The 24,319-nt window shown below is 41.8% G+C and overlaps 1 protein-coding gene across 1 annotated transcript in view; it reads right to left on the reverse strand.

Annotated features, from left to right (window-relative positions):
• Window positions 1-24,319, reverse strand: part of DIAPH2 (diaphanous related formin 2) — a gene marked incomplete in the record, with an annotated part of 1,463,478 nt that overhangs the window by 619,448 nt on the left and 819,711 nt on the right. The window contains 1 exon segment of the mRNA XM_056540556.1: window positions 15,114-15,243. Within this exon segment, the coding sequence (XP_056396531.1) occupies window positions 15,114-15,243 (130 nt within the window).

Genomic DNA, 24,319 nt, shown 5'->3' on the forward strand with positions numbered 1-24,319 from the left:
CATGCAGCCAGAGACAATGGGGATCATTTACTAATATTCACTTATTTAAATTTTTTTTCATAGGGAATTTTGTTTCATTCTTCCTTTTTATGCATCAACGCGTTTCTCATGTGGGAAAAACTTCGATACATCGATGATGTTCCAAAGTTTTTAACTTCTCTGTTAAAAAATCCCAGCCTTAAGAGACGCCAAAAACAGGAAGACATTTTTCATAAATGGCTCAGATTGTTAAAAAATAAATTAATTAATAAATAACCACGCCCACAAGTTACATGCACCAAAGTTTGTCTATTTATTCAACCATTATGTTACTTTACTTTTTTTTTAAAAAAGTGGGCCAGATTTTAAAATTTTTTTACAATACCATTGATTTTATAATATGATTCACATTGTTTTTAATACATTTTCAGGCTGTGATACACATTTTCGCACACTTGGTGTATTTTGGCGCATTTCCAATGCACCATAGTTTTTCAGACATGTAAAAATACATTGATACATACTGTTTAAGGGTCAAATGTAAAAAAAAAAAAAAATACTGTGAGAATGTAAAAAGGGGGATATAAGTAAATGACCCTCATTGGTGGCAAGGAATGCTGGGAATGGTCAATAGTAAAATGAATAAACTTCACTTTAGCACTTCCGAGTCTTGGAAAAAAGTGGCACCCGGAGGTAAAAGAAGTAAATTACACGGTATTATAACTTGTATCACGGGCTAATAAATCCTGATGTACCCCTTTATGGATGTAGTTAAAGGGATACTCCACCCCTAGACATCTTATCCCCTATCCAAAGGATAGGGGATAAGATGTCTGATCGCTGGGGACCCCTGCAATGACCCAGCTGCACCCAACATTTGTTTAGAGTGTCGGGGTCAGCGCTGGAGGCTTGTGATGACACGGCCACGCCTCACTTGTGATTACATAGCCACACCCCCTCAATGCAAGTCTATGGGAGGGGGCGTGACATCCGCCACGCCCCCTCCCATAGACTTGCATTGAGGGGGCATGACCGTGATATCACCAGCCTCCATCCTGCATCACGAGTCATCCGGCATGGAGCTAAGTTCTCACAAACACCGGATGTCTGGAGTGCCGCAGCTGATATTGCAGGGGTTCCCAGCAGTCCCTTTGGATAGGGGATAAGATGTCTAGGGGGCGGAGTACCCCTTTAACAAATTACAATTCACATAGCTTTTTTTCTAACACTGAATGTTTTTATTTTATTTTTTTACAGAATTTTCTCCTGAATCCCGGTTGGCGGCTAAGAATAGGAAACGTGAAACAATGAGAGCAGTCGGAGCCGCATGGAGCCATTATACTTTACAAGCTTGGGTTGACCTGCCCTTTAAAACAACACAAAAGTTTACTCTTCGCAAGACTAAAATCTTTCTGTGAGAACAAGACGCCGCGGAGAACAAGTGGAGCCTCGCCGCACAGAAAGAGAATTGTTCAAGAGGAAAGGAAAGCAGACGGCTTCAAGGTGTAAACATCTGAGTGAAGAACGCGTCCCGGTGGGCAGTGTCTGGGTGGAAGATGAAAGGCCGGCGTCCTCCAGTCACGGGGGCCGTGGATCTTTATTTTGACAGGATACCCAGACTTACTTCTCAATGCTCCTGGCTGCAGGGGGGATCTTTAATCAGATGTCATCTCAGACATTACAGTCGGAGCTCCACCATGCTGGAATGATGGCTTGTGGGCGCCATGAGCACGTTTTGACATATTGACATATCTGACCTCGGAGCTTCGACAACATGAAGACAAACTCCTCACAGGATGGGTCATAACTTCAGCCTCAGAGCCGCCATGATAAGAGCGTGATTTGTGACTGAAGCCCAAAAGAAAAAAGAGAATTATTTCACAGCGATTGAGAGCAGAATAATTCGTATTCTTCCTAAGACAAGTCACAGAGTGGAGCGAGACCAAGACGGAATAAAGTTCTAGTGAAGGTTCCTATTGTGCTTGAGATTAAAGGACAAAAACACCAAAAATGCTGTCATATGGGTACTTGAGAATAAATATTAAAGGGGTACCTTTTTTCTTTTATATCAACTGGTGGCAGAAAGTTAAACATATTTGTAAATTACTTCTATTAAAAAATCTTAATCCTTCCTGTACTTACTAGCTGCTGAATACTTCAGAGGAAATTATTTTCTTTTTGGAATGCTCTCTGATGACATCACGAGCACAGTTCTCTCTGCTGACGTTATTATAATAATAATAACACTTTATTTATTGTTGACCTTAGTGGGATTTGAACCCAAGTTCCCAGCACTGCAAGGCAGCAATGCTAACCACTGAGCTACCATGCTGCCCTTAGCATACATCTGCTATGCATGGTTGCTAAAATGGATAGAGATGTCAGCAGAGAGCACTGTGCTCGTGATGTCATCAGTGTTCCAAAAAGAAAGGAATTTCCTCTGTAGCATTCAGCAGCTAATAAGTACTGGAAGGATTAAGATTTTTTAATAGAAGTAATTTACAAATATGTTTAACTTTCTGCCACCAGTTGATTTAAAAGAAAAAAGGCTTTCACCGAAGTACCCCTTTAAGGAGGAACCCTCCATAAAATGTACTTATGACAAACACTCCTGGGCCATTTTATTAGGTACACCTCTCCAGTCCCGGGTTGGACCCTCTTTATACTTTCTATAAGGTGCTGGACACATTCTTCAGAGATTTTCCTAAATATGATCAAGATCACATCACACAGTTCTCCATATAGACATGATGACATCACACAGTTCCTCCATATGGACATGATGACATCACACAGTTCTCCATATAGACATGATGACATCACACAGTTCCTCCATATGGACATGATGACATCACACAGTTCTTCCATATAGACATGATGACATCACACAGTTCCTCCATATGGACATGATGACATCACACAGTTCCTCCATATGGACATGATGACATCACACAGTTCCTCCATATGGACATGATGACATCACACAGTTCTCCATATAGACATGATGACATCACACAGTTCCTCCATATGGACATGATGACATCACACAGTTCTTCCATATAGACATGATGACATCACACAGTTCCTCCATATGGACATGATGACATCACACAGTTCCTCCATATGGACATGATGACATCACACAGTTCCTCCATATAGACATGATGACGTCACACAGTTCTTCCATATAGACATGATGACATCACACAGTTCCTCCATATAGACATGATGACATCACACAGTTCCTCCATATGGACATGATGACATCACACAGTTCCTCCATATGGACATGATGACATCACACAGTTCCTCCATATGGACATGATGACATCACATCGTTCTTCCATATGGACATGATGACATCACACAGTTCCTCCATATGGACATGATGACATCACACAGTTCCTCCATATAGACATGATGACATCACACAGTTCCTCATATGGACATGATGACATCACACAGTTCTCCATATGGACATGATGACATCACACAGTTCCTCCATATAGACATGATGACATCACACATTTCCTCCATATGAACATGATGACATCACACAGTTCCTCATATGGACATGATGACATCACACAGTTCTCCATATGGACATGATGACATCACACAGTTCCTCCATATAGACATGATGACATCACACAGTTCCTCTATATGAACATGATGACATCACACAGTTCCTCTACATAGACATGATGACATCACACAGTTCCTCCATATAGACATGATGACATCACACAGTTCATCCATATGGACATGATGACATCACACAGATCCTCCATATGGACATGATGACATCACACAGTTCCTCCATATGTACATGATGACATCACACAGTTCCTCCATATGAACATGATGACATCACACAGTTCCTCCATATAGACATGATGACATCACACAGTTCCTCAATATGGACATGATGATATCACACAGTTCTTCCATATAGACATGATGACATCACACAGTTCCTCCATATAGACATGATGACATCACACAGTTCCTCCATATAGACATGATGACATCACACAGTTCCTCAATATGGACATGATGATATCACACAGTTCTTCCATATAGACATGATGACATCACACAGTTCCTCCATATAGACATGATGACGTCACACAGTTCTTCCATATAGACATGATGACATCACACAGTTCCTCCATATGGACATGATGACATCACATCGTTCTTCCATATGGACATGATGACATCACACAGTTCCTCCATATAGACATAATGACATCACACAGTTCCTCCATATAGACATGATGACATCACACAGTTCCTCATATGGACATGATGACATCACACAGTTCTCCATATGGACATGATGACATCACACAGTTCCTCCATATAGACATGATGACATCACACAGTTCCTCCATATGAACATGATGACATCACACAGTTCCTCATATGGACATGATGACATCACACAGTTCTCCATATGGACATGATGACATCACACAGTTCCTCCATATAGACATGATGACATCACACAGTTCCTCTATATGAACATGATGACATCACACAGTTCCTCTATATAGACATGATGACATCACACAGTTCCTCCATATAGACATGATGACATCACACAGTTCCTCCATATAGACATGATGACATCACACAGTTCCTCAATATGGACATAATGACATCACACAGTTCCTCTATATAGACATGATGATATCACACAGTTCTTCCATATAGACATGATGACATCACACAGTTCCTCCATATGTACATGATGACATCACACAGTTCCTCCATATGTACATGATGACATCACACAGTTCCTCCATATAGACATGATGACATCACACAGTTCCTCAATATGGACATGATGATATCACACAGTTCTTCCATATAGACATGATGACATCACACAGTTCCTCCATATAGACATGATGACGTCACACAGTTCTTCCATATAGACATGATGACATCACACAGTTCCTCTATATAGACATGATGACATCACACAGTTCCTCCATATGGACATGATGGCATCACACAGTTCCTCTATATAGACATGATGACATCACACAGTTCCTCCATATGGACATGATGACATCACACAGTTCCTCCATATAGACATGATGGAATCACACAGTTACTCTATATGCACATGATGACATCACACAGTTCCTCCATATGTACATGATGACATCACACAGTTCCTCCATATAGATATGATGACATCACACAGTTCCTCCATATAGACATGATGACATCACACAGTTCCTCCATATAGACATAATGACATCACACAGTTCCTCCATATGGACATGATGACATCACACAGTTCCTTCATATGAACATGATGACATCACACAGTTCCTCCATATGGACATGATGATATCACACAGTTCTTCCATATAGACATGATGACATCACACAGTTCCTCCATATAGACATGATGACATCACACAGTTCCTCCATATGAACATGATGACATCACACAGTTCCTCCATATAGACATGATGACGTCACACAGTTCTTCCATATAGACATGATGACATCACACAGTTCCTCTATATAGACATGATGACATCACACAGTTCCTCCATATGTACATGATGACATCACACAGTTCCTCCATATGGACATGATGACATCACACAGTTCCTCCATATAGACATGATGACATCACACAGTTCCTCCATATAGACATGATGACATCACACAGTCCCTCCATATTCCCAGCGGTGATCTATTAGATGAGATCTGGTGACTGTGGAGGCCATTAGAGTCCAGTGACCTAATTGTACTGTATGAGATGATGTCATGTGACCTCACTGTCCTGTATGAGATGATGTCATGTGACCTCATTGTCCTGCATGAGATGATGTCATGTGACCTCATTGTCCTGTATGAGATGATGTCATGTGACCTCATTGTTCTGTATGAGAAGATGTCATGTGACCTCATTGTCCTGTATGAGAAGATGTCATGTGACATGGAGCATTATCCTGCTGGAAGTATCAGAAGATGGTTCCACTGTGGTCATAAAGGGATGGACATTGGACATGGTCAGTAACAATACTCAGGTAGGCTTTGGGGTTTATACCAGGATCAATTGGTACTGAGAAGCCCAAAGTGCCCAGAAAATGTCATCCAAACAACCCTCCCCCCCCCCCCCCCCCCCCCCCACACACACACACACACATACCATTATACCACCAGCCTGATCCCCTGATAAAAGGCCAGAGGGATCCATGATTTATGTTTCCACCATATTCTGCCCCATCTGATGTCACCACTGGAATGGAGGCTCCTCAGACCGGGGAACTTCTTCTATTCTCCAGTCCAGGTGCCAGTGTGAATTGTGGCCTCCATTTCCTATTATTAGCTGAGAGGAGTGGCCCCCGGTGTGGACTTATCTGACAGGAGTGGCCCCCGGTGTGGTCTAAGCTGACAGGAGTGGCCCCAGTGTGGTCTTAGCTGACAGGAGTGGCCCCCGGTGTGGTCTTATCTGACAGGAGTGGCCCCCGGTGTGGTCTTATTTGACAGGAGTGGCCCCCAGTGTGGTCTAATCTGACAGGAGTGGTTCCCGGTGTGGTCTAATCTGACAGGAGTGGCCCCCAGTGGGGTCTTATTTGACAGGAATGGCCCCGGTGTGGTCTAATCTGACAGGAGTGGCCCCCAGTGTGGTCTTATTTGACAGGAGTGACCCCCAGTGTGGTATTATCTGACAGGAGTGGCCCCCAGTGTGGTCTAATCTGACAGGAGTGGCCCCCAGTGTGGTCATATGTAACGAGTGGCCCCTTGTGTGGTGTTAGCTGACAGGAGTGGCCCCCGGTGTGGTCTTATCTGACAGGAGTGGCCCCCGGTGTGGTCTTATCTGACAGGAGTGGCCCCTGATGTGGTCTTCAAGTGCTGTAGCCCATCTGCTCCAAGGCTGGGTATGTGGTCAATGCGATCCAATGAGGATGCCTAGAGATAATTTTTTATCTATTTGTTTTTGCTGTTGTTGATGTTTTTGCTGTTGCAGTGAAATTGATACAACGTCATAAAAATGTTTTTCTTTTACTGAACAATTTTTTTCTTCAATATCAGGACACTTCACTGGTCTGTGAGATTAGATTGTGTTTAGTCCTCTTTATTTGGGCCCTCAATTAACCCTTTATTTTCCTACGTCTCACAATTACAGCATTAGTCAGCGGTTCACACGGCGCTGAGTATTCGCCATTCAGTGTTACCTTCGTCGCCGGCATGTCATTCACAGCGTAGCGGCGCACGGTTAATGTGAGTATCGCCTCCTCGTACACAATGATGCTCCGCTCCCTGCCAGGCGGTGTTACAAACAGCTGCTACAATATCACTCCGACACCTCAGTATCAGCAAACGTAGAGTCAAAATTGTGAAGAGAACGCCGGCGAGGTGTTTTATCTCCATTGTGATCCATAATCAGCGATTTAACAGAAAAAAAAAAAAAGTACAAAGTGACAAAGAGCGCTCCGCAGCCTCCAGACGCCATCACACCTACAAAATTGCTGAAACCTTTCTTTTGTGATAAAAATTGTGATTTCTTTTTTTTTTGCACTGTTTAATGGATTGTCAGAGTGGAAGCAAAATCTCGTCAGGAAGATCTTCGATATAACACACGGCCAAATGAGAGACTATGGTCGGCATTTATCATTGTGTTAACCCTTTTTTTCCACCTATATTTGGCGCTATTTTGGCGCAAGTGTCCTTTTTTTTTTTTTTTTTGCACCTTTTGGTTACACATTTGTGCTGATTTTTAGTTGTAATCCACTGATTTTGGCAATACACATGATATGGACGGGTTTTATTGAAACTTTTTGTGAAAAGGCGCAAAGAAGGCACAAAACCACTGAAAAGTCTCTAAACTACACCAGCCCAGACTTAGCTCAGCTTTTTGGTGTATATGAGAAGAGGGAAATTTTTCAGAGAATGTTTGGGGGGCATTTATCATTGTGGGTGTAAGTGAAGCATTTTTCTGCACCTTTTTGTGCGCTGTAATGTGTAGGAGCTGAGCTAAGTCTGGGCTGATGTAGTTTTGGAGACTTTTCAGTGGTTTTGCGCCTTTTTACAAAAAGATGTCATTGATAAAACCCTTCCATATCATGTGTATTGCCAAAATCAGAAATGTGTAAACCAAAAGGCGCAACCAAAAGGTGTAAACCAAAAGGAGCAAAAAAAAAAAAAAGGTCACTTGTGCCAAAATAGCGCCAAATTTAGATGGTTGAAAGGGTAAACACAATTATGCCAATGCCAGCCTGTACCTACACAAAATGTATTAAATGCTCTATGACCATTTAATAAATTACCTGCACACACATAAAAAAGGTGTAGAAAAATGCTTCACTTACACCTACAATGATAAATGCTTCACTTACACCTACAATGATAAATGCTTCCCTTACACCTACAATGATAAATGCTTCACTTACACCTACAATGATAAATGCTTCACTTACACCTACAATGATAAATGCTTCACTTACACCTACAATGATAAATGCTTCACTTACACCTACAATGATAAATGCTTCACTTACACCTACAATGATAAATGCTTCACTTACACCTACAATGATAAATGCTTCACTTACACCTACAATGAGGAATGCCCCCTATGAGGACAGGGGCCCTGGAGCCTGAAGGAGCCCTATAGGTCACTTTTTCCTAAAGGAGGAGACTTTGACCATAAATAAAGCATTAAAGGGGTACTTATCCCCTAGACATCTTCCTCCCCATCCCCAAAGTTGGGGGCCCTTTTATGAACATCGGATTGGGGCCCCATATCTTCAAGATACGCCTCTGTATGGGCAACATAATGAACAATTGGAGGGGTCATGAATGGAAAAATGATTGGGGTAAGGACAGAAAGCTAAAATTAGTCATTAACTGAGGTTCCCTGAAGATGGTGTAAGTTGGTCTGAAATGGCCTCTATATATCGGTGGTCTTCAAACTGTGGACCTCCAGACATGATGAAGAGACCGATCTGGTTCCGAAACCCGCCATCATAGTTGTTAGGAAAGGAATAAGGTATGCTCATGCTCGACATATAGAAGAGTTTTCCAACCAGTGTTCCTCCAGATGTTGCATGGCTGGTGAAGAGCTATGACCTATGAAGAGACCAATCTGGTTCCGAAATGCGTTGTCATAGATATTAGGAGAGGAATAAGGAAAGCTCATACTGACTTTATGGCAGTGTTTACCAACTAGGGTTCCTCCAGATGTTGCAAAACTACAATTTCCAGCATGCCCGGACAGCCAACGCTGGGAGTTGTAGGTTTGCAAAAGCTGGAGGAACACAGTTTGAAGACCACTCCTATAAATAAGTGGGAAAAGGACTTTATAGTAACCATCCAAATTCTTGCATTTTCATACACTATAAACCCCATAAATCCAGAGATTATGCTTGGAGGAAGAAGAAAAGAAAGCTCAGAAAGAAGGTCTAAATTAATCTCCCCTAAAATGGGGCATTACTGTTTATTTATTTATTTTATATTTATTCATGTATTTATTTTATTTATTTATTTTATTTTATACTAGCTGAATACCCGGCCCTGCCCAGCTTTTCCTACATTATCCTTGTAGGGGAGGAAAAGAAACAAAGGAGGAAGCTTTTGTCCTCATATCCCGTCCTTAAATCCTGACCCCATATCCCCTCCTCATATCCTGACCCCAAATCCCCTCCTCATATCCCGACCTCATATCCCGTCCCCACATCTAATTCTCATTTCTAATCCTCATATCCCATCCCCAGATCCCGTCCTCATATCTAATTCTCATTTCTAATCCTCATATCCCGTCCTCATATCCCGTCCTCATATCCCGTCCTCATATCCCGACCTCATATCCCGTCCTTATATCCCGACCTCATATCCCGTCCTCATATCCCACCTCATATCCTGTCCTCATAAGCCGACCTCATGTCCCGTCCTCATATCCTGTCCTCATATCCCATCCTTAAATCCCAACTTCATATCCCACCTCATATCCTGTCCTAATATTCAGTCCCCATATCTAATCCTCATTTCTAATCCCCATATCCCGTCCCCATATCTAATTCTCATTTCTAATCCTCATATCTCCTCCTCATATCCCGTCCTCATATCCGGACCTCATATCCTGTCCTCATATGCCAACCTCATATCCCGTCCTCATATCCCATCCTCATATCTAATTCTCATTTCCAACCTCATATCCCAACCTCATATCCCACCTCATATGTTTTCCTCATATCCCGTCCTCATATCCCGTCCTCATATCCCGTCCTCATATCCCGACCTCATATCCCGTCCTCATATCCCGACCTCATATCCCGTCCTCATATCCCGACCTCATATCCCGACCTCATATCCCGTCCTCATATCCCGACCTCATATCCCGTCCTCATATCCCGACCTCATATCCCAACCTCATATCCCGACCTCATACCTCGACCTCATATCCCGACCTCATATCCCCTCCTTATATCCCGACCTCATATCCCATCCTCATATCCCGACATCATATCCCATCCTCATATCCCGACCTCATATCCCGACCTCATATCCCAACTTCATATCCCGACCTCATATCCCGACCTCATATCCCGACCTCATATCCCCTCCTCATATCCCGACATCATATCCCATCCTCATATCCCGACCTCATATCCCGACCTCATATCCCAACTTCATATCCCGACCTCATATCCCGACCTCATATCCCGACCTCATATCCCCTCCTCATATCCCGACATCATATCCTATCCTCATATCCCGACCTCGTATCCCGTCCTCATATGCCATCCTCATATCCTGTCCTCATATCCCGACCTCATATCCCGTCCTCATATGCCGTCCTCATATGCCATCCTCATATCCCGTCCTCATTTCCTGTCCCCATATATAATCTTCATTTCTAATCCTCATATCCCATCCTCAGGTGGGGCTGAGTTGTGGTAAAGATATTGTAATCTGAAAGTAAAAGGGGTGTGGCTTAAAGGACATCTGCAGAGGAAAACTTTATCACCTATCCACAGGATAGGGGATAAGTGTTTGACCGCAGGGGGTCTGAATGCTGGGACCCCCTGTGATCTCCTGCATTTGGCCACGGCTCTGCCACGGCTCTCTTGTGCAGGAGGTGTGCAGGAGGCGTGCCGGCCGCAGCATGACACGGTGGCCGATGCGCATCCTCGTTGTAACTTCATGGAAGAGGCGGGGAGGCAAGATCGCTGCCTCTCCCATATAACTGTATGGGGACAGGGCGGGGAGGGAGCATAACCACTGACCTCACAGGTCAATTCATTAGTGCTCACACTGAGGGCTAATGCTGGGGCCCCGTTTAGGAGATCGCGGGGGGTCCCAGCGGTCAGACCCCTCGCTATTAAACACTTCTCCCCTATTCTGCGGATAGGGGATAAGTGTTTTCCGCTGCAGTTGTCCTTTTAAGGGTAGTCATGCCTTTGCAGGCTGGGGCATGGAATGCGGGGAGGGTGTGGCTCGCCAGCCGGACTGACGCATTCACCAGGAGATGCAGAGCGGCTGCTTGTGGAGTAAGGCACCAGAAGTCCTATATACTTGTATGGGACTTATAACAAAAACCCCATCTTTCACATATGGGGGCAGGTTAGGGGTTAATTTAACTATTATCTAATGTTATTTGACATATAAGTAACATGTGACCAAGTATTATCTAAATATCTCCAGCCGTACAGAAGTTATATAGGAACATACATTTCCCTTAGATTTGCATTGGACTTTTTCCAAGTTATTTGGTGCATAATGTCTGAGACAGTGTGCACCAGTAAAATCCAACTGACATTGCACTGTCAAAAGCCAAAAAGGGCGTGGTCTGTCACAAAAGGGCGTGGTTAGTCCATTGAGGCCCATTGAGATATATATATATATATATATATATATATATTCATTTTTTTCCTTTAATTTTATATTTATTTTTGTATTATCTATTTAGTTTATATTTATTTATTTTATTATTTTTTTATTTTAAATGAATTCATTGATTCACTTTCTTTCTTTTATTTCTTTATTTATTTTATATTTATTTATTTGTTTCATTTATTTATTTTATATTTATCTATTTTACTATTTTTATTGTATTTCATATTTATTTTATATGGATTTATTTATATCTATTATTATTATTTATTTATTTATTTATTTATTTTTGGGGGGGGGGGGGTGAGTGGTTGCTTCTTTGGGTTTATCCAAGGTTAGGAGGCTCCATTGCTCTTGTTACGCCGAGCGCTCCGGGTCCCCGCTCCTCCCCGAAGCGCTCGCAGCGTTCTTTAATTTGCAGCGCTCCGGTCAGACCTGCTGACCGGGTGCGCTGCGATATTGCTCCCAGCCGGGATGCGATTCGCGATGCGGGACGCGCCCGCTCGCGATGCGCATCTCGGTCCCCGTACCTGACCCGTTCCCCGTCTGTGTTGTCCCTGTGCGCGCGGCCCCGCTCCTTAGGGCGCGCGCGCGCCGGGTCTCTGCAATTTAAAGGGCCAGTGCACCAATGATGGTGCCTGGCCCAATCACCCTGATTAGTTTCCACCTGTGCACTCCCTACTTATACCTCACTTCCCCTGCACTCCCTGGCCGGATCTTGTTGCCCTTGTGCCAGAGAAAGCCTTTCCTTGAGTGTTCCTAGCCTGTGTTCCAGACCTCCTGCCGTTGCCCCTGACTACGATCCTTGCTGCCTGCCCTGACCTTCTGCTACGTCCGACCTTGCTCTTGCCTTATCCCTTGTACCATGCCTATCTCAGCAGTCAGAGAGGTTGAGCCGTTGCCGGTGGATACGACCTGGTTGCTACCGCCGCTGCAAGACCATCCCGCTTTGCAGCGGGCTCTGGTGAAAACCAGTAGCTACTTAGAACCGGTCCACCGACACGGTCCACGCCAAACCCTCTCTGGCACAGAGGATCCACCTCCAGCCTGCCGAATCGTGACAGTAGATCCGGCCATGGATTCCGCTGAGGTGCCGCTGTCAAGTCTTGCCGACATTTCCACGGTGATTGCCCAGCAATCCCTAATGATCACCCAACGAAATCACCAGCTGTCATACTTGACCACCGTGACACAGCAACTTTAGTCACAGATACAGCAGCTGCTGCCGCAGATACAGCAACTTCAGTCACAGACACAGCAGCTGCAACAGCAACAACCATCTCCTCCGCAGCGACCGGCCGCTCCTAACCCCCGCTTGTCCCTGCCGGACAAATTTGATGGGGACTCTGCCGTGGTCTCCTGCCTGGGAAGGCCCTGCCATGTGCCACACCGCTCGGAGCACCTCTCTCACAATATCCTTTGCAATCCACCCCTGTGCCTCCCGCCGAGGAGGCTATGCAAGTGGTTCGGTCTCGCCTGACCCCTGAAGAGAGGACTCGCCGCAGAAAGAAAGAATTACTTCTATACTGCACTGTGCGTTACCGCACAGAACCCCTGCTCTTGAGCATGGATCTTTTTGTTTTGCCCAAATGCTCCTCTGAAGTCCTCCTCGGTCTGCCATGGCTCCAACACCACTCTCCTACCCTTGTCTGGACCACCGGGGAGATCAAGAGCTGGGGTGCTTCTTGCCACAGAAAATGCCTCACGTCTGCTCCCAGTCCCGTCAGTCAAACCTCTGTGTCTCCCCCTTTACCTGGTACCCCCAAGGCCTATCTGGACTATGCTGTGTCTCCTCCTCACAGCCCCCGTCCTGTTAACACTCTGCCCCGTGCCTAGCTTGACCCTCTTCCCTCCCTCCCCACTCCCACGCCTTCTTGTGTGCCCGCTGTTGATGAGGTTTCCCGGGGCTTCGCCACCATCTGGAAAAAGACTCTAAAATCCCTCATACTAGCCTCATCCCGGGTGAAGAAGCTTGCCGAAGAAAAAAGAAGAACTCCTCCTGTTTTTGTGTGGCTCTCCACCAAGTATATCCGCTTCCGTGTCCCCAGTTTTAATCTGGGACATCGTTATCTTGGACCCTTTGTAGTTAAGTGCTCAGAGGAGAGATCTTGGGAACCTGAGGACAACATCCTGGACAAAAGTCTTATCCTCAGGTTCTCAGGCTCCAAGAAGAGGGGGAGACCCAAGGGGGGGGGGGGTACTGTTACGCCGAGCGCTCCGGGTCCCCGCTCCTCCCCGAAGCGATCGCAGCGTTCTTTAATTCGCAGCACTCCGGTCAGACCTGCTGACCGGGTGCGCTGCGATATTGCTCCCAGCCGGGATGCGATTCGCGATGCGGGACGCGCCCGCTCGCGATGCGCATCTCGGTCCCCGTACCTGACCCGTTCCCCGTCTGTGTTGTCCCTGTGCGCGCGGCCCCGCTCCTTAGGGCGCGCGCGCGCCAGGTCTCTGCAATTTAAAGGGCCAGTGCACCAATGATGGTGCCTGGCACAATCACCCTGATTAGTTTCCACCTGTGCACTCCCTACTTATACCTCACTTCCCCTGCACTCCCTGGCCGGATCTTGTTGCCCTTGTGCCAGAGAAAGCCTTTCCTTGAGTGTTCCTAGCCTGTGTTCCAGACCTCCTGCCGTTGCCCCTGACTACGATCCTTGCTGCCTGCCCTGACCTTCTGCTATGTCCGACCTTGCTCTTGCCTTATCCCTTGTACCATGCCTATCTCAGCAGTCAGAGAGTTTGAGCCGTTGCCGGTGGATACGACCTGGTTGCTACCGCCGCTGCAAGACCATCCCGCTTTGCGGCGGGCTCTGGTGAAAACCAGTAGCAACTTAGAACCGGTCCACCGACACGGTCCACGCCAAACCCTCTCTGACACAGAGGATCCACCTCCAGCCCGCCGAATCGTGACAGCTCTAGAGACCCTAAACGCTCCTATAGATAGATATACTGTATGGTATATATACAGGTCTACCCTGATGGCTGTGGTTACTATAGGACTGTGAAATGTTTGTGTGGCTTTAAAAACTTTTCTTAAGATGTGTAAATGAATGAAGACTAAGAAGAGGGAAAAAGCGATGTGTTTCAACCTTCTGAACATTGGATAAGATAATAGAAGGAATGGACGAAGATCATCAAAATGCAGAGACAAAGTTTTTGGTATTGGTCTTATAGAAAGGAAATATAATAAATAAAGCCCCAGACCCCCCCCCCCCCCACCCTCACCATACACCCCCCCAAATCACCAAAAAACCCCGCACCCCCGCTACCTTTGCTGGCGCTCTCCACGTGTTCAAGCTCATCAGGGAATTTCATGATGTCGGAGAATCTTTCTTCACAGACATCGGCAAGAAAGTGTAACAAGGTGGTTTTTTGGTCTGAGGACTTTGTGTCTCGGATCTGTGAGAGAAATTAGAAAAACAATTTAATGTACAAGGAATAATCGATGAGGAAGAAAAGCAACAAGAATATAATGATCATCAAAGAAGAAATGATCAACATTGTGACTCAACCATAGACAAGTAGTTTTCATTACCGTAAAATTACCGTATATCACTTATCGATATTATCATAACAGTTGCAGTAAAGTAGAAATATAAAAAAAAATATTATCTTCTGTTCTTTATCCAACGGAAACCTCCTTTATATAATACTGACTGCTATAAACTAGAATAAAACCAATAAGACACTGCAACCAAAGTATGTAAGCATAGCAGTGATATACTGTATTACTGATCCCTATCTACAAGAATAAAAAGTAACTAATATAATACAATATAATACTACTACTAATACTGCCCCCCTATATACAAGAATATAACTACTAATACTGCCCCCTATATACAAGAATATAACTTCTATAATACTGCTCCTATATACAAGAATATAACTACTATAATACTGCTCATATATACAAGAATATAACTACTATAATACTGTCTCCTATATACAAGAATATAACTACTATAATACTGCCTCCTATATACAAGAATATAACTACTATAATACTGCTCCTATATACAAGAATATAACTACTATAATGCTGCTCCTATATACAAGACTATAACTACTATAATACTGCTCCTATATACAAGAATATAACTACTATAATACTGCTCCTATACACAAGAATATAACTACTACAATACTGCCCCTATATACAAGAATATAACTACTATAATACTGTTCCTATATACAAGAATATAACTACTATAATACTGCTCCTATATACAAGAATATAACTATTATAATACTGCTCCTATATACAGGAATACAACTACTATAGTACTGCCTCCTATATACAAGAATATAACTACTATAATACTGCCCCTATATACAAGAATATAACTACTATAGTACTGCCTCCTATATACAAGAATATAACTACTATAATACTGCTCCTATATACAAGAATATAACTACTATAATACTGCTCCTATATACAAGAATATAACTACTATAATACTGCTCCTATATACAAGAATATAACTACTATAGTACTGTCCCCTATATACGAGAATATAACTACTATAATACTGCTCCTATATACAAGAATATAACTACTATAATACTGCCTCCTATATACAAGAATATAACTAGTATAATACTGCTCCTATATACAAGAATATATCTACTATAATACTGCTCCTATATACAAGAATATAACTACTATAATACTGCTCCTATATACAAGAATATAACTACTATAATACTGCTCCTATATACAAGAATATAACTACTATAATACTGCTCCTATATACAAGAATATAACTACTATAGTACTGCCTCCTATATACAAGAATATAACTACTATAATACTGATCCTTTATACAAGAATATAACTACTATAATACTGCTCCTATATACAAGAATATAACTACTATAATACTGCCCCTATATACAAGAATATAACTACTATAATACTGCTCCTATATACAAGAATATAACTACTATAATACTGCTCCTATATACAAGAATATAACTACTATAATACTGCCTCCTATATACAAGAATATATCTACTATAATACTGCTCCTATATACAAGAATATAACTACTATAATACTGCTCCTATATACAAGAATATAACTACTATAGTACTGCCTCCTATATACAAGAATATAACTACTATAATACTGATCCTTTATACAAGAATATAACTACTATAATACTGCTCCTATATACAAGAATATAACTACTATAATACTGCTCCTATATACAAGAATATAACTACTATAATACTGCTCCTATATACAAGAATATAACTACTATAATACTGCTCCTATATACAAGAATATAACTACTATAATACTGCCTCCTATATACAAGAATATATCTACTATAATACTGCTCCTATATACAAGAATATAACTACTATAATACTGCTCCTATATACAAGAATATAACTACTATAATACTGCTCCTATATACAAGAATATATCTACTATAATACTGCTCCTATATACAAGAATATAACTACTATAATACTGCCTCCTATATACAAGAATATATCTACTATAATACTGCTCCTATATACAAGAATATAACTACTATAATACTGCTCCTATATACAAGAATATAACTACTATAATACTGCTCCTATATACAAGAACATAACTACTATAATACTGCTCCTATATACAGGAATATAACTACTATAATACTGCTCCTATATACAAGAATATATCTACTATAATACTGCTCCTATATACAAGAATATAACTACTATAATACTGCTCCTATATACAAGAATATAACTACTATAATACTGCTCCTATATACAAGAATATAACTACTATAATACTGCTCCTATATACAAGAATATAACTACTATAGTACTGCCTCCTATATACAAGAATATAACTACTATAATACTGATCCTTTATACAAGAATATAACTACTATAATACTGCTCCTATATACAAGAATATAACTACTATAATACTGCCCCTATATACAAGAATATAACTACTATAATACTGCTCCTATATACAAGAATATAACTACTATAATACTGCTCCTATATACAAGAATATAACTACTATAATACTGATCCTTTATACAAGAATATAACTACTATAATACTGCTCCTATATACAAGAATATAACTACTATAATACTGCTCCTATATACAAGAATATAACTACTATAATACTGCTCCTATATACAAGAATATAACTACTATAATACTGCTCCTATATACAAGAATATAACTACTATAATACTGCCTCCTATATACAAGAATATATCTACTATAATACTGCTCCTATATACAAGAATATAACTACTATAATACTGCTCCTATATACAAGAATATAACTACTATAATACTGCTCCTATATACAAGAATATATCTACTATAATACTGCTCCTATATACAAGAATATAACTACTATAATACTGCCTCCTATATACAAGAATATATCTACTATAATACTGCTCCTATATACAAGAATATAACTACTATAATACTGCTCCTATATACAAGAATATAACTACTATAATACTGCTCCTATATACAAGAACATAACTACTATAATACTGCTCCTATATACAAGAATATAACTACTATAATACTGCTCCTATATACAAGAATATAACTACTATAATACTGCTCCTATATACAAGAATATAACTACTATAATACTCCTCCTATATACAAGAATATAACTACTACAATACTGCCTCCTATATACAGGAATATAACTACTATAATACTGCTCCTATATACAAGAATATATCTACTATAATACTGCTCCTATATACAAGAATATAACTACTATGTGTGTGTTATTATATTGTAGCTCAGTTACTGAATACAGAGTTGCATATGAGTACAGGACATATGAAGCCTTACATACTATTTTCCTTTTATGAAATGTCAGATCAAGTCCGAGTCAGATGGCAATAACTTAAATAATAAAAATTTTATTTATTTATTTTTATAAAATAAATTAATGAATGAATGAATTATTACTTAATTATTCTCGGGTATTTTAGGACTCCATTCACCTCCTCTATTAGAGTCGCCCAACTTTTTCTCGAATCCTAAGAACAAAACACAATTTGCAGGACCGGGCACTTCTGAACCAATATGCCGAGCCATTGTGGGAAGTTAATGAGTCTTAATGAGAGTCGTTACATAATTTCCTTTTAATGTTAAAATATAATGATGAGGGGGAGAAAAAAAAACAAAGTATGTCGGCGTCTTAAGAGAAACCAAATCAATATTCAATTAGATGGTGGTGAATGGGAAACTCGGAAACTTGGTTTAGAAAATTTGTAAATACTTGTGTAATGAAGTTTTTCTTTTCTCTTTCGAAGTGGAAACAATAGCGCGGCGGCTGATTTTTTTTTTTTTAGGTCTGAGGACGCAACGTTTTGCATAGAGGAAGGCCGGAGAAACATGTTTTTTTGTTAGATAGACCAGCAAACAGCAATAGCCCCGCAACGCGCTCAAACATCATAATTCTAAGCGCGTTTGAAACCTTGACTGCACAATAGGTTTACGAATGTTTGGAGCGGCGCCATCCTAATATACAATACCTAGAGTTTGTCTGGAAACAAAACAGGAAATGTTGTTTTTATTCGCCGTGGTGAATTTGACAGTATTTAATGTTCCTGGATTATGCCTCTATTGGGTTTAGTACTAAAAAGCCGTAATGAGTTTATTTCGATGAATGCTCGGCGCTGGCGGTGGTCTATTAGTAGTCTTTATGGTATAATATTAATGCTTAAAGGGACACTCCGGGAAGCAATAGACAATGCGGCCATGTTTGCTACTATCACATTGTAAACAATGTAAAGGGGTGTCTGATTCCGAGAGCAATCTGATTAACATAGGGCAGGGTTCCTCCAGCTGTTACAAAACTACAACTCCCAGCATGCCTGGACAGCCAAAGACCAATATATCCAAACCAGTGTGCCTCCTGCTGTTGCAAAACTACAACTCTCAGATTGTATAAACGCCAAAGAACAATGTATCCCAACCAGTGTGCCTCCAGATGTTGCAAAACTACAACTCTCAGATTGTATGGACAGCGAAAGACCACAGTGGCTAAACCAGTGTGCCTTTAGCTGTTACAAAACTACAACTCCCAGCATGCCTGGACAGCCAAAGACCAATATATCCCAATCAGGGTGCCTCCAGCTGTTGCATAACTACAACTCCCAACATGTCCAGACAGCCAAAGACCAATATATCCCAATCAGGGTGCCTCCAGCTGTTGAAAAACTACAACTCCCAGCATGCAATGAGAGCCGAAGAACAATGGATCCCAACCAGTGTGCCTCTAGCTGCTTCAAGATTACAACTCCCAGCATGCCTGGACCACTAAAGAACAATGTATCCCAATCAGTGCACCTCCAGCTGTCTCAAAACTACAATTCCCAGCATGCCCGGACAGCCGTTGGCTGTCTGGGCATGCTTGGAGTTGTAGTTTTAAAACAGTTGGAGGCACCTTGGCTAAGAAATACTCACATATTGGGTCAGTCCTGTAGTGGAGGTTTTAAAGATCATCACTCTCAAGAGAATGGACAACCCAATGATTTGACCAAAGGTTGTCCAGACATGCTGGGAGTTTTAGTTCTGCAACTTCTGGAGGCACACTGGTTGGGAAACACTGACATAAGTGGTCAGTCCTGTAGTGGAGGCCTTAAGGATCATCGCTCTCAAGAGGATGAAAAAACCCAGTGATTTCCATAATACTCGTGTAATACTTCAGATAACCTGTGGGGGTGCTGCAGAATACTGATATCATTTTTTTGTAGCTGATAATTGGATTCCGAGCAGCAGGATCAGAGTCAGATACAGAGTCTTCTTCCTCAATATGACCATAGAGTGTACATATAACCATTTACTAACTGATTATATCAACGTCATACACAATGGAGCCCAAACAGCAGTGCCTTATGGAAGCCATGAAGTTATACAGAGTGTCTGTAGAGTGGCAAGGCCTGGAGCTGGGGGCTAGGTCAGGCAGTAGTCAGGCTGACCAACTACTGAGTCTTTTTTCCTATGGGCAATGATGTTGCGGCACCAATCGGAATCGGCACCACACGATTTTAGTTTAGGCACATGCTTGAATTAGGTGGCCATGAAGTAGCGAGTGGGCTTGACCAAAATGTATCCTCACTACCTGATAATACTTTTTGTAATTGTGCTACAACCTACAACATGTGTTTCTTTCTAAATATGTGTTGTAATGTTATACAATGTGTCACTAGAAGAACATAAATAAATATGTGTGTACAGTGCCTGAACAGTGTCTACATAATATCAGCATACAGGGTCTAAAGAACATCTCTATACCTAATATATTCTAATAACAGAAGATACAAAGTCTACATGATACTGCTGGTTCATTAAAATTAAGATTTGTGAAAACTAAAAAAAAAGGAAAAACTAAAAAATATATATATATATAATAATATTTTTTTTTAAATTAATAAATAAATAATAATAATAATAATAATAATAAAATAAAATTAACAACAAGATAACAAAAATAAGAGAATATTAAAGCTTAAAGGATAGCATGAACTAGGTATTTTACTTCAATATGACCTCAGCTAGAAGTGAAATAGTTCTGTAATTATATACATTTTTCTGGATAATTTCCAATTGCACCGAGTTATATTTTCTATGTCAAACAACAGCTGCTTCCCATATGTGCCAAGAATCCTCCGCAGCATCTTCTAATAAACAGAGGTCTAAAGATTACAGAAGAACATAAAGTAGTTGTTGAGATATATATATATATATATATATATATATATATATATATATATGTATATAGCCTTTGGCTCTCCGGGCATGCTGGGAGTTGTAGTTTTGCAACAGCTGGAGGCACACTGGTTGGAAACACTGTGATAAGGTAAGCATTAACAGACCTTATTCTCTTCCTAACATCTATGACAACGTGTTTCTAAACCATATCGGTCACTTCATCAGGTCATAGTTCTTTATTGGCCATGAACCGATGAAGAGACCAATGAGGTTTCGAAATGCGTCATCTTTTTAAGGAACATATGTTATATTTAAGGGATCACAGGTTATACGGAAAACATTTTTTTTTTCTGCCTTAGCGATAGTTCTATGAGCTGAGTGGAAATTCTTAGGAAATCTCAGCTCAGACCGTATCCCATCAGACACTGCGACTTGTTAAACTGCCTGTTTCCCATATAGCTTTCACTTCAAAGGGGCCTGTTATTGTAATGGTCACATAAAGCTTCTTTATCAGCCCTCCCTGCTGCGGCGCCCGCCGCTCCGATCCCCCCTCGCCTATTTTCTTCATTCTGTGATGTATATTTTTAAAAATATCCGTAGGATGGGATTTGAGCAGCGGACCCGCGGAATTAAAACGCTGAATTAGTGTTCCCTCATATTTAACATGCTGATACATTGAGTGCACGGATTTAATATCTACAATTTGGGAGCTTAGTGGGGACTTAACCAGCCGCAGGATCACCGCTCTGAAATGAATGTGCGAATGTTGTACACCGGCTGTAGGTGAGGGGAGCGGGAGCGGCCGGGAGGAAGAGTCTGCAGAACCTGCAGAACATTGTGCAAAACCGAGAGCAGACCATAAAGATGACAAAGCTTCACCCTTTCTGCCACATTGTATCATGCACAGCAGCTTCACCTATCTGAGGGGTTTACAGTGTGAATATAATGGCAGTGATGACAGTAGAGACTGACACGAGAGCAAACAAGTGGCGCCTCCTATGGACGCTACACTGTATACTTAGTATGGAGGTGTCCAGGGCTGGTGCAAGGATTTTTGCCACCCCATGCACAAGGTCATTTTGCCTCTCCCTTGACCCTGCCACGCCCCACCTCACTACTGGGGTGACATACTGTAACAATCCTCCTCATGTAATCTCCTTACTACTGGGGTGACACACTGTAACAATCCTCCTCATGTAATCTCCTTACTACTGGGGTGACACACTGTAACAAACCTCCTCCTCATGAAATCTCCTTACTACTGGGGTGACACACTGTAACAAACCTCCTCCTCATGTAATCTCCTTACTACTGGGGTGACACACTGTAACAATCCTCCTCATGTAATCTCCTTACTACTGGGGTGACACACTGTAACAATCCTCCTCATGTAATCTCCTTACTACTGGAGTGACACACTGTAACAAACCTCCTCATGTAATCTCCTTACTACTGGGGTGACACACTGTAACAATCCTCCTCATGTAATCTCCTTACTACTGGGGTGACACACTGTAACAATCCTCCTCATGTAATCTCCTTACTACTGGGGTGACACACTGTAACAAACCTCCTCATGTAATCTCCTTACTACTGGGGTGACACACTGTAACAAACCTCCTCCTCATGTAATCTCCTTACTACTGGGGTGACACACTGTAACAAACCTCCTCCTCATGAAATCTCCTTACTACTGGGGTGACACACTGTAACAAACCTCCTCCTCATGTAATCTCCTTACTACTGGGGTGACACACTGTAACAATCATCCTCATGTAATCTCCTTACTACTGGGGTGACACACTGTAACAAACCTCCTCATGTAATCTCCTTACTATTGGGGTGACACACTGTAACAAACCTCCTCCTCATGTAATTTTCTTACTACTGGGGTGACACACTGTAACAAACCTCCTCCTCATGAAATCTCCTTACTACTGGGGTGACACACTGTAACAAACCTCCTCCTCATGTAATCTCCTTACTACTGGGGTGACACACTGTAACAAACCCCCTCCTCATGTAATCTCCTTACTACTGTGGTGACACACTGTAACAAACCTCCTCATGTAATCTCCTTACTACTGGGGTGACACACTGTAACAAACCTCCTCATGTATTCTCCTTACTACTGGGGTGACACACTGTAACAATCCTCCTCATTTAATCTCCTTACTACTGGAGTGACACACTGTAACAAACCTCCTCATGTAATCTCCTTACTACTGGAGTGACACACTGTAACAATCCTCCTCATGTAATCTCCTTACTACTGGGGTGACACACTGTAACAAACCTCCTCATGTAATCTCCTTACTACTGGGGTGACACACTGTAACAAACCTCCTCCTCATGTAATCTCCTTACTACTGGGGTGACACACTGTAACAAACCTCCTCCTCATGAAATCTCCTTACTACTGGGGTGACACACTGTAACAAACCTCCTCCTCATGTAATCTCCTTACTACTGGGGTGACACACTGTAACAATCCTCCTCATGTAATCTCCTTACTACTGGGGTGACACACTGTAACAAACCTCCTCATGTAATCTCCTTACTACTGGGGTGACACACTGTAACAAACCTCCTCCTCATGTAATTTCCTTACTACTGGGGTGACACACTGTAACAAACCTCCTCCTCATGAAATCTCCTTACTACTGGGGTGACACACTGTAACAAACCTCCTCCTCATGTAATCTCCTTACTACTGGGGTGACACACTGTAACAAACCCCCTCCTCATG

The sequence above is a fragment of the Hyla sarda genome, chromosome 9 (genome assembly GCF_029499605.1).
Source record: "Hyla sarda isolate aHylSar1 chromosome 9, aHylSar1.hap1, whole genome shotgun sequence".
Classification (NCBI taxonomy): domain Eukaryota; kingdom Metazoa; phylum Chordata; class Amphibia; order Anura; family Hylidae; genus Hyla; species Hyla sarda.